The sequence below is a fragment of the Diabrotica virgifera genome, chromosome 2, assembly GCF_917563875.1.
Source record: "Diabrotica virgifera virgifera chromosome 2, PGI_DIABVI_V3a".
Taxonomy (NCBI): Eukaryota; Metazoa; Arthropoda; class Insecta; order Coleoptera; family Chrysomelidae; genus Diabrotica; species Diabrotica virgifera.
Genome location: NC_065444.1, coordinates 25,112,520 through 25,125,280, shown reverse-complemented (window position 1 = coordinate 25,125,280; position 12,761 = coordinate 25,112,520). Strand labels below are relative to the sequence as shown.

Below are 12,761 nucleotides of genomic sequence, written 5' to 3'. Positions count from 1 at the left end.
CCTCATTTGACCAGTGAAGTCCTGCCTTACATCACCTAGCACACTGCAATGGGATAGTATGTGTATGGCAGTTTCTTCTTCCATTTCGCACTTTCTGCACCATGGTTCATTCACCTTATAGTCCTGTCACCAGTAGGGGTACAACGGCCACCTTAATTCAGATGGACTTACCCAAGTTTTCTGTATGTATTTTGATCCGTAGAGCACGAATTTTTTGGGTAACAGTCGATCCGGATGTCGCTAAGATTGTTATAAACAAAGAACTTGAGGAATCACATAACAGCGATTTTTCGCAAAACAAAACATTTTTATTGTATTTTTTTGGTCATTCTAAGCAAAAAATTTTTTTAGAAATTTTTTCGACATAAACGATTTTTTCGATTTTTAGTTTTCGACATAAACGCGGTTGAACTTTCAAAAAATCGAAAAATTGTAATTTTTCAACCCGAATAACTTTTTATTGAAAATAAAATAGCAATTCTGCTTACCGCATTTGAAAGCTCAAGTCAAATTCTATCGGTTTTGATTATTTTCATTGCTAAAGATTAATTTTTTTATTGTTAAAAAAAGCTATAAACACATAGTGATTGAATGATGTTTTCAATGCATTTCTAATTTGAAATCGAAAGAGTAGGCGCACATACAGAATTTCTACATATATTACGTACATTAAAAGGCATGCATTGGGCACGGGAAACACTATGTGTTTATAGCTTTGTTTAACAAATTAAAAATTAATTTTTAGCAATACAAATAATTAAAACCGATATAATTTGACTTGAACTTTCAAAGGCAGTAAGCAGAATTGCTATTTTATTTTTTAATCAAAAGTTATTCCGGTTCAAAAATTGCACTTTTTTGATTTTTTGAAAGTTCAACCGCGTTTATCTCGAAAACTACGAATCCTACTAAAAAACTTGTAAAACCATTTTGTGCTGAGAATCACCCAAAAAATACAAAAAAATGTTTTGTTTTGCGAAAAATGGCTGTTATGTAATTCCTCAAGTTCTTTGTTTATAACAATCTTATCGACATCCGGATCAACTGTTACCCAAAAAATTCGTGTTCTACGGGTTAAAATACATAAAAAAACTTGGGTAAGTCCATCTGAATTAAGGAGGCCGTTGTACCCCCCTGGCGACAGGACTATTACCTAGTTTGTATAGGTGATTTTCTTAAACGGCAATGTCCAGTCACCATTTCAGTGACCGTTTTGATCTCTCGTTTATTGAGGTTCAATAAACTGTTCGAGAGTTTTTTATCAATATTCTTCATTATTTTTTTAGTCTGGATTTGCCCTTGAGTGGTTCTCCATTTATTTTGATGATTCTTTATCAGCCATTTGTGAACCTCGTTTTTCATAGCATCTTTAGTGATGCCACACCAAATTGGTGGTGTACTGCCACCAATTTTTTGTGAATCTTGACTCTTCTTGTGGTAATATCTCCTTTAGTGGAGGATAGCGACTACATTGGCAAGTATGTCTCTGTCCAATGCGGCTATAAACAAAGACGTTGTCTTTGCCGGTCCAGTCTCTGATATTTTTAAGGCATGAATTCTGGCGCCTACCGGACCCCGCTTTCTTCAATCTTGTGTGTGAGGCGGTACTTTTAGTTTCTCATTATGTGTCCTAGGTAGCTAACTTTTCTAATTTGATCTTTAGCACCTTCCTATCTGTATCTATTCTCCTCAGGACATTTTTCTTGGTGGTATGGGTTGTCCAAGGTATTTTCAAGATCCTTCTATAAAGCTAGAGTTCAAAGGCTTCTAACTTGTTCTTCAGCGATATGTTGAGCGTATCTTGACTCTAAACAATTAAAATAAAGTCAGTCAGAAGTCCATTATAAATTATTCTAAAAAAGTTTGACTTCTTACTGAAGGAGTTCTGTGGCTTTCGTTCAAACATGTTTGCTTCTCTAGACAGATCCTCGCAAATTTTTATAATTTATTGTAATATAATTCACAAAAAGTACTGGGTGATGTCATAAATAATGTGGAGTATTTTATCAGGGGTCACATTGTGTACTGACTGTTACATGAAATAATGTTTCGACTATTCTAAATTTTTATTAGCTGTTACTCGAGTATTGAAACACTTGGCTTTTACAAGTTTTAGTACATTTAAAATAGTTGCAGACCTTTACAGCCTCTATAAAATGTAATTTATTGACCAAAATATTTATAATCAATGTCAGAATGATTTACGTTTAGTTACAGAAATTTATACTCTGTAAAAAATAAAAAATGTTTAAAGATTTGAAGGATACTTTTATTGTCATCGTTAAATGATGGATTAACGTCTTTAGCGGTGTTAATATGTATTCTTATACCTTTAACGGTTTACTATCTGTGTTGTACGTTAGTCCGTAAGTGAGACTTGATTATGAACGGCCTTCACAAGAGACGCATTTCTTTATAATTCATTGCAGCATGGAAATATTAAAATCATTCATAGATATCACCACTGTTAATAAAACTTTTAATATTATGGTAACTGAGTTATTTATTTTTATAGTAATTTTGCAACACGAGGAAGATATTATTAAAAATTTATGCAACACGTAGATTCTTTAGCACCTTTGATACAGGCAATATAAAAATTGTATACTTACTCAATTATCACCATTTCATGGTGTCCCTTATAATGCCCTTATAAGGGGTGAAAAAATATATGTTCAAAATAAGTTTGGAAGTGGATAAAACGTCTAATTCTAAGCACCTTTTGTTCTATAGCATTTTTTCACCAAGTTAATACCTTTCGAGTTATTTTCTAGTAAATACCTTCATTTTTCAACAACAAAAAGACACGTTTTTAGGCGGTTTTTAACAAATAACTCAAAAAGTAAGTATCTTATTGAAAAAAAAGAGTTTTAACAAAAATATAGCAAATTAAAAATTGAAAAAAATGATCTATGCATGAAATCTCTAGACCTAGTAGAAACAAAGTTCTAGCTAATGAAAAATAGGTTCATATCCGCCAAATTTCAAAGTGAATTATTTCAACGTGAAATAACGAAAAAATCATGCACTTTTTGGAGAAAAATCATTACAACTTTTTTAAAGTGTTTAAAAAATATGTACCTATATCTGTTTTTAAAAAAAGTTTATAGCATCAAAAGTAAGCAAGTTACGCTGAAAATAAAGTTGATCTCTTTTTTTTTTGGTCAAAAAACTCGGGAAAGTCGCCCCCTAATTAGCATCAAAAATGAAATTAATCCATTTTACTTCAATGTTGTTTTACTCATGTATGTGTCGTTTATTTCTGTAAGTTTCATCGGTTCAAAGTGCTTATTTTTGAAGGGGCTGTAGTTAAAAGGACTTGAACTAGTCAATAATCACGAGTGTATGCAAATTTAGAACAGCCATATCTTAACAAATTTTTGCCTTCCAAAAAAAGCAAAAAATACGAAATATTCATAACAGCAAAAACTTCATTTTTTTACTCTTTGTGATTTTTGGTCACATTCATAAATTTTAAGTTATTTAAAAAAAAACATTTTTTTCAAATTTAAAAATTAAAACAGATTTACTTTAAAACCAATTTTTTAATAAGCTCTTTGAACCGATGATACTTACAGATCATTTAAATAATACATGAGTTGTTGTATGTACATTGTTGTTGAAAAATGAAGGTATTTACTCGAAAATAACTCGAAAGGTATTAACTTGGTGAAAAAATTCTATAGAACAAAAGGTGCTTAGAATTAGACGTTTTATCCATTTACGAACTTATTTTGAACATATATTTTTTCACCCCTTATAAGGGGTGAAACTCACCCCTAGGACAAAAGCACACAGAGGCCCAATATAATTTTTATTCTTTAACATGTTATCTATGTGTTTGCCACATTTCATGTCAATCCAAACGGTGCTTTAAAATTTAAAGCAAAAATCGTGATTCAATGTATTATAAGTTGCTAGCCGTTGCTAAGGGCAACCGACACAATAAATCACAGTCGTAACGAAAAATAAATCTCCACTACACTTTAAAAATCATTTTTAATAATTAAATTTAATTTTCGGTTAAAATAATTTTTATTTTAAGATAATATAAGTCTTTCTTTAGTCAATGACTGTAAAATAATTTCTTAATTGTTATAAATAAAGTCACTACGATTTAAGAAAACAAAAACAATTATCTCGGCTTCAGTTGGTCGTAGACAATTTTTATTTGGTTTTGAATCTTTATTTTGTCTTCAGCAACAATAACCTGCAAGTTAGAAACTCATAGGATGTACAGGGGCGGCTTCAGTTCTAAATGTTTATAACGAAATTTGCCCCCTTATTTCAAACCCGAAATAAGAGGTTGAAAAATGTTATACGCATTTATTTACATCAGAATATAAAAATATAAGTCTTTAGAAGGAGAGGGGATCTTGAATTAACTCTGTACTATTTTTTTTTCAAAAAGTTATAGCCTTGGACATTTGACCTCTTGGGATAAACAAATTATAATATCTAAGCAACAAGTTCACCAATCGGGCACTACAAATTTTTTTATGTTTAATACTGAAAGATCTTCATTTTAAAGCCTTAAAAAATACATAAAAGTTATTTTTACAATAAATAAAGCAATTGCAAAAAACGGCCATTTTGGACCTTTCGCAGGCTCTTTTGCAATAACGTATTAACGAAATTAAGCTTTCCATAGCTCAAGTTGTAGGTTTTTTAATTTACTACAATTTTCTATTTAAAAGTTTTTCTCTAAAATGAATATCCTAAGGTGCAAAATTAAAAATCTTTATAAATTGCAAATTTAACAAATGAAAATCGTCATAAATAAAAAACCGCACAAAATTTTTGGTTACATTTGAGGATAAGTTATTCCTGGCATCGTCCTTTACAACACCTGATAGGTTTCAAAAATTCCTGAATTATATCACGTTTTTTCACCCACAGCCTGGGGTATACAGCCTTAAAATGGGACAAAAACAGATACCTACAAGGCCTAAAATAGTCTCAATTTTCGCGCTACTATAACTTCATCCCTATTACTCCACAGATTAATTATTATATATTCTAGCTGATATTCATAAAATCATCAAATATCTCAGTGCTACGGAAATTTTGTTCTATAAAGTGAATTATATACTCGTTGGTTGACCTAGATAGAATAACTGAGTGTAGATAGTAATTGTTTAATCGTGAACTCGAATGCTGTAGAAACCAGAGGAGCACTGCAGTTAAATTCCTTGAGAAATGTCACCTTCACTTATGTCAAAATATGCATTTGTGGCAGTCAGGTCGACCAGTTTTAGTTAGTCCATTGAAAAGTTACAATAGGGTTGTATTTTTGAGAGGACGCAATTTTATTTTTTTTATGTTTGGCGGGGGGTTGGTATAAGTTTAAATTCAAGTTTTTAGGTTGCCACCCTTGCCTCCCTGCCAACATGTTGGGAAAAGAGGTGCAACGAGTTTTAGCACTGTATATCTTTTAAATTAGCAACCATAGAGAAAATTTTAGAAGACATTATTTGTAGGCAATTAAACTTTCTATAACTTCATTTCCATTAGTTTTTTATCGTAAAAAGAAAAACAAAAAAGTTAGAAACAAAAATAATTAAACATTTTTGAACAAATCTTCTTTTGGGCCCTAAAACATTTCATCTGGTTATTTTATAATAAAATGTCTTCTTCTTCTTTTAGTGCCTATATATTCGTTTCGAATATTGGCGATCATTCTGGCTAGAATTATTTTATTAACTGATGCTTTAAAGAGATTAGTTGTTGTTGTAGAGAACCATTTCCTCAGGTTCTTTAACCATGATAGTCTTCTTCTCCCAATTCCTCGCTTTGCGAATACTTTACCTTGAAGGATTACCTTCAGTAATTTGTATTTAGTTCCGTTTCTCATTATGTGTCCGAGATATTCTAACTTTCTCCTTTTAATGGTATACTGGTATACATCACCTCTCTTTCTTTGCCCACTCTTCGTAATACGGTCTCGGTTATCTTGTCCGTCCATGATATCCTTAGGATTCGTTTGTATAGCCACATCTCGAAGGCTTCAAGTTTTTTCTCCATTGCTTCAGTGAGTGACCAGGATTCAACTCCGTAATACAATATTGAGAAGATATAACATCGTAGGAGCCTTATTTTTATCTCCAGATTAAGGTTGTGGCTTTTAAAGAGTTTGGCCATGTTATTGATAATATAATAATAATTGATAATTTGGCCAATACAATGTCATTAGAGCAATATTATAGAGGGTTTTTCAAGAAATAATTTTCACTAAAAATCTTGTTTAATTTTTTTAATTTATCTGGGTTTTATCAGAAAATTAATTTCAGAAGTTCGGGGTTTGCTGGTGTTTTGGTAGTTTTGATCGTTATTCTAATTTTTCCATGATTTTTCCAGCCTCAATGTTTAGGATGACAGTGTTTGCCGAGCCACGACTGTATCTAGTAACAAACTCAAAGACTGTGAAAAAGGTTTGCATCTTGTGTCGGAGGAAGCGATAATAAGTTAAATGTATTTTTGGTCACTGTCTTGGCGAATCGTTTGTATCTCATGCTGTCCAGAGAATGATATTTATTTCCACCATATAAAGAGACGAAAAAACGATCGCCAATAGCAGTAGGCTGTTCCGCTAGTTAACTCAGGTTTCTGTGAAATTTTGATGACATTCTGTAGGATTGCTAATTTACTAGATACAGCGCGATACCCTTTGCACCCCTTTTTCAGAGATGGTGGCCAGGGGGACACCTCCAACACAACAAAAAAATAAAATTGCAGTTCTCTATAAGGCCTAAAAATATAACATTTCAATGGAGTAAGCATTTTTTATGGCGTTTTCAACACCTCTCCTCGTTTATCAAGATGTAACAAGACAACCAATGTTTGATTTAAATAAAGTTCTGTATTAATATCTGTTTCAAAAGAACGGCTCATTATTATGCATATAGGTTAGGCAATATCGTTTATATTCGTCAGATTGCGTAGGACTCGACAAGCCGCTTAGACATTGATTCTTTTTTTCTTTTCGTTGCGAGAATGTTCGGTTGAGGAATTGTTGATAGGTTAAGTACCTATTCGTACATGTTGTAATGATCCATTGGTTATATAGATATTTAAGATTTGATGAAAAAGTTTAAATGATACATAAATATGAAAATATTTGCATATATTTTTGGATATACAAAAGGCGGCAATTACGCAGTTATTGTTTCGTTTGTTTTGTATAATTTACGACGCTTTCATAATTGCAAACGTCATAATAAAGACAGCAACATATTCTATCTATCTATCTAATCAGCCCTAAACATCCATCCTTGGATATAGGCCTCCTCTTCCTTCTTCCATGCCTCTCTATCTTGGGCAATTTGCATCAAATTTGACCCAGTGTGTTTCTTCAGGTCATCCGACCATCGCATCTGTGGCCTTCCCCTTTTTCGTTTGTGGTTCCACGGTCTCCAATGTATAATCATCTTAGTCCATCTTTCATCCGTCCGGCGAACTTCCATTTAAGCTTTGCTACTTGGGTAGAGAGATCTTTCACTTTTGTTTTGTTACGGATCCATTCGTTTCTTTTCCTGTCTGATAATTTAATATTCAGCATTTGTCTTTCCATGGATCTTTCTGTCTTTGCTATTTTTATTTTTTCCATATTTTCTTTTGTAAACGTCCATGTCTGAGAGCCATATATTAAAACAGGGAGTATACATTGATTGAATACTCTTGTTTTTAGGTATTGCGGGTATTTTCTGTTCTTTAGAATATAAGACAGTTTTCCGAATGATGCCCAGGCCAATCTTATTCTTCTCTTTGTTTCTTGAGTTTGATTTTCTTTATTTAATCAAGTGATTTGTCCTAGGTATATAATACTCTTTTACTTGTTCTATTCTTGTTTGTGCCACTGTAATTATTTGTTCTTCTTGTTGATGTAAAACAAGTCTGACAGTAAAACAAAAACCATGACCAATCAACAACAACAAGCAACATATTAATCAGCAAAATTGATTATTTTGGTTAATACCAACCACTATTTCATTATAGTCCAGGATTCTAATAAAAATTATGAAATATTTCGTACTAATATGATATCTATTAATAAAAGGTTAGCAGAAATATATAGTTTTGGTTTATATAACTAAATGAAATGTTTACATTTATACAAGGTGTCCCAAAAGTAGTGGAACGGTCGAATATTTCGCGAACTAAATATCGGATCGAAAAACTGAAAAACACATTTTCAATCATTTTCAAAAATCTATTCAATGACATCAAACACCAACCCCCACTACACCCCCTGGAAGTGGGGTGGGGGGTAACTTTAAAATCTCAAATGGAAAGCCCCAGTTTTTCTTGCAGATTTTAATTTGTTACGTAAAAGTAAGCAATTTTTAATCAAAATATTTTTTCGAACTGTGGATAGATGGCGCTGTAATTGGGAAAAACCATTTATCCTAATAGGTACCATAGGTAAATTATAGAAACGGTCTAATATCTCACGAAATATACTTCCAGATGAGCTACTAAAAAAGAGATTTTTAATCTTTTTCGAAAACCTTTTGAACAACACCAAACGTTGACCCTTTAACCCACCCCCTGGAGGTGGGGTGGGGGATAACTTTAAAATCTTAAATAGCAACCTCCACTTTTTATTACAGATTCGGATCCATCATGAAAAATTGAGCAACATTCATTCAAAACATTTTTTAGAATTGTTAATAGATGGCGCTTTAAATGGAAAAATACGATTTATTAGCGCCATCTGTCAGAAATTTTAAAAAATGTTTCGAATAAATGTTGCTTAATTTTTTATGACGAATACGAATCTGCAATAAAAAGTGGGGGTTGCTGTTTAAGATTTTAAAGTTACCCCCCACTCCACCTCCAGGGGGTGGGTTGGAGGGTCATGTTTGGTGTTATTCGATTGGTTTTCGAAAAATATGAAAAATCTGTTTTTTGGTTTCTCATTTGGAAGTGTTTTTCGTGAGATATTAGACCGTTTCTCCAATTTACCTATGGTATCAGGATAAATCGTTTTTCCCAATTATAGCGCCATCTATCCACAGTTCGAAAAAATGTCTTGAATAAAAGTTGCCTACTTTTACGTAACGAATTCAAATTTGCAAGAACAACTAGAGGTTTCTATTTGAGATTTTAAAGTTACTCCCCACCCCACCTCCAGGGGGTGTAGTGGGGATTGGTGTTCGGTGTCATTGGATAGATTTTTGAAAATGATTGAACACGTATTTTTCAGTTTTTCGATCCGATGTTTAGTTCGCGAAATATTCGACCGTTCCGCTACTTTTGGGACACCCTATATAACGGACTCCCCTTGTTAACTAAATTGACTCTTCCATCTATTTCACGTGTCGTGTAGATTTTTTATTTTACTATACCGGGTGGTGAATCGTAAAACGGGCCATAGGAAAGAGGAAACTAAATGTAAAATTCTAAACTGTTGAATTCCTGCTTCCTTAATTATTTTATATCAAAAGTCATGAAAGAATATTTGTAGAGAATTGAAATCTGTATTAAAATCAAAAGTTAAAATTGTTCTACGATTTAAACGCATTCCAAAATTTTGAAAAATATATTACATTTGCCACAGTAGGTATGTGTGTAAAAGTTAAGCCACACGTTACTATTTAACTGACAGTGCTCACACCATTGACTGAATAAAAAATCTTTATTAATACTTTCTCCGCAACTGAGGGTATCTTATCAACTGTATTGTTTTATTGTTTTAAACAATAAATGATAAAATAAAAATATTGACAGTTCAAAAATGTGAAAATAATAACTTCATTGTGACACATTATTGCACTGTGTGTGACCTAATTTTGGGCTGAAAAACTGAAAAATGTATTACATTTTTACAAAATTTTGGAATATTTTTAATTCGTAGAACAATTTTAACAGTTGTTTTCGATACAGATTTCAATCCTCTACAAATAGTTTCTAATGTCTTTTGATGTAAAATAATTAGGGAAGCAGGAATTCAACAGTTTAGAATTTTACATTGAGTTTCCTATGGTCCAATTCACCAATTCACCAGACGGTAGAGAAAAATTGATATAACGTTACTATAAAATCTTCAAATTCAAAAGTTACATGGTACAGTGTTCTTAAAAGCTGTAAACCATTTCATAAAATTGGCTAATATCTTCTTTTATTTTCAGGTCGGTGTGAGCCAGCAGCCGGGATGCTGATAGCCTGCGCGGGCTGCGACAAACCTATCCTGGACAAGTTCCTACTGAACGTCCTGGACAGGACTTGGCACGCCGAATGCGTCCGGTGTTTCGACTGCCACGCACCTTTAACTGATAAGTGCTTTTCCAGGGAGAGCAAGTTATTTTGTAGGAGTGATTTCTACAGGTAAAAGGCTAGAAATAGTAATATAATCATAATATGTTCAACTTAATAACAGAGAAATGGTCGATTTTAAGGGTATAATGCTATCAATATCTTTTGTAAGTATTACCTGAAAAGACCTTTAAAACGACCGCACTGTTAAATTTCGATTACATTCAAACTAAGCGAGATATGGTGCAACAAAAAAGGATGAATAATTTATTTTAAGATAAAATGCGAAGTATGTATATTTTAACCCCTCATCCACCAGATTTAAATGCATCGTTTTGCTTCTACAATACCTTTTACTATAGTGTTATTTCTACGTTCAACAAGTTGGACAGGTTTAAAATGTATGGTTTTTGAAAAAAATAAGATCAAATTATAGAGAGCCTTTTTAATTTTTTTTAAATCTTCTTTTTCTCCATGTAACTCGAAAATGATTATGAGATACAGTAATGAAAGAAAAATTAAATTGTTATCTAAAAGAAAACCTACATTTTTGTAAGGTACTTTTTTACGTATCTCTTAGCACTTTCGAATTACATGGAGAAAAAGGAAGATTTTTAAGGAAATTTAAAAATGCGCTCTATAATTTGATCTTATTCTTTTCAAAAGCCATTCATTTTAAACCCGTCCAACTTTTTGAATATAGAAATAACACTATAGTAGAAGGTATTCTAGAAGATAAATGATGCATTTAAATTCTGGTGGATGAGGGGTTAAATATACTTCTCATTTTTCCTTAAAATACATTAGTCATAAGCATTTTTGCACCATATCTCGCTTAGTTTGAATGTAACCGACATTTAACAGTTCTCGTTTTAAAGGTCTTTTCAAGCACTACAAAAGGTATTCGTAGTATTATACCCCTAAAATCGACAATTTCTCTATTATTTTAAGTTGAATACACCGATTTGAGCATGCACCAAAAAAATATTTTTTCACCTACCATCTCTTCTTTTATTAAAACTAGAATATTTATGAAAAATTGAATCTCTCTGATTTTTCATAAACTACAAAAATGTGTTATATAGATTTTTTCGTTAGATGCACAATTTTTTTGGTATTCCAAAAAAAAAGTCTCCGAAGAGTGTCATTTTTCAATGAAAATGGCAAATTTTTAACCATGAATAACTCAACTCAAAAAGTTTTGAGTTGTCAAAAAAATTTATAAAACAGCTATTGCTTAGAATTAGGTTCTCTGACCAATTCCGGTGTTATTTTGATAAAAAAAATTCCACCCCCGAGAACAGGTGGGAATCACCCCTAAGTTAAAAGCGTCATAGGATATAGCGTAGACTTTGTTTCTTAAGCTATTCCCTACTTACAGTGAAAATATCAAGTAAATTGATGTAGTAGGATGGAATTCGGAGGCAAATACCCTCACTGACTGCACTAGTATAGATACCTACATTATTCATACATGAATGCATTCACTTAAAGGTTCATTTGGATACCACAATAAAATCACCAATCACCAATAATTGACATAAATCTAAATATTTAAAGAAGAGTGGTTTGAAAGATATTTTCCCTAACTTTGATATTGCTTTGCGCATTTATTTGTGCCTCCCAGTTGCCAACCAACGTGTCCGCTGAAAGTTCATTTTCGAAAATGTCAAGAATTTAAAATAGCCATGAAAATAATTTCCGATCAAGTATGACGCAAGAACGTCTTAACAATTTGTCGATTTTGTCCATAGAAAGTGACGTAACAAAGAGATAAATTATGACGACATTATAGATGATTTTTCCAAAGAAAAATCAAGAGAGAAATTTGATGTGATCGAACTGGAATGTTAATTTTTATGTATTCTTATTTAAATAAAAAAATCTGCTTGAATTTTTTTTTTCGCAAAAATGGTACATGCTTGAAGGGCGGCTACTAGAGAATTGCCTAGGGCATCAATTGACCTAAACGCGGCCCTGGCTGCAAGGATTAGTGTTCCAGACAAGGGAAGAGCTGCGAAACTGTGCAAGAGCAATAGCAACGAATTGAGCAAGACGATATTGACACTTTGATAAGAAGTATGTCATCACAATTTCTTTGAATTTAGTGCCTACGTTTTTTAAACTATACTGTAGTTGGTATTAATTTTATTCTATAATCTCATTGTCCATTATACAGAATTTTTACAATAGGTATCCGTATTTTGTTTATGAGTTTACTAATTAAAATATAATATGTGCAACAGGATGACCATAGACAAACGTGCAATATTTCTTGCAATTATTTTTGTGCTGCAAGTAATCGTTCGTTCGAAACAATGGATCTCAGAGACAATAATATACGGTATGCAGAGATGCAAATGTATTTTTTCAGAACCATACAAAAATTCCAGCAAAAAACCATGAAGAATAATCCACCATAAACCTTACGTAAATTACATGTGTTCTATGTAAAAATTACATACAGCGTGCCATGTTGCAGGCTGTAAATGCGATGCAAAAAATTC

General features: G+C 32.3%; 1 protein-coding gene across 2 annotated transcripts in view; it reads left to right on the top strand.

The window, feature by feature from the left end:
- The window catches only part of LOC114326207 (LIM/homeobox protein Lhx5), a 275,094-nt gene that overhangs the window by 35,665 nt on the left and 226,668 nt on the right, over positions 1–12,761 (top strand). For both annotated transcript variants that reach the window (XM_028274485.2, XM_028274484.2), the window contains exon 2: positions 10,131–10,326. In XM_028274485.2, the coding sequence (XP_028130286.1) occupies positions 10,154–10,326 (173 nt within the window). In that variant the 5' untranslated portion in view covers positions 10,131–10,153. The remainder of the gene's footprint in view (positions 1–10,130; positions 10,327–12,761) is intronic.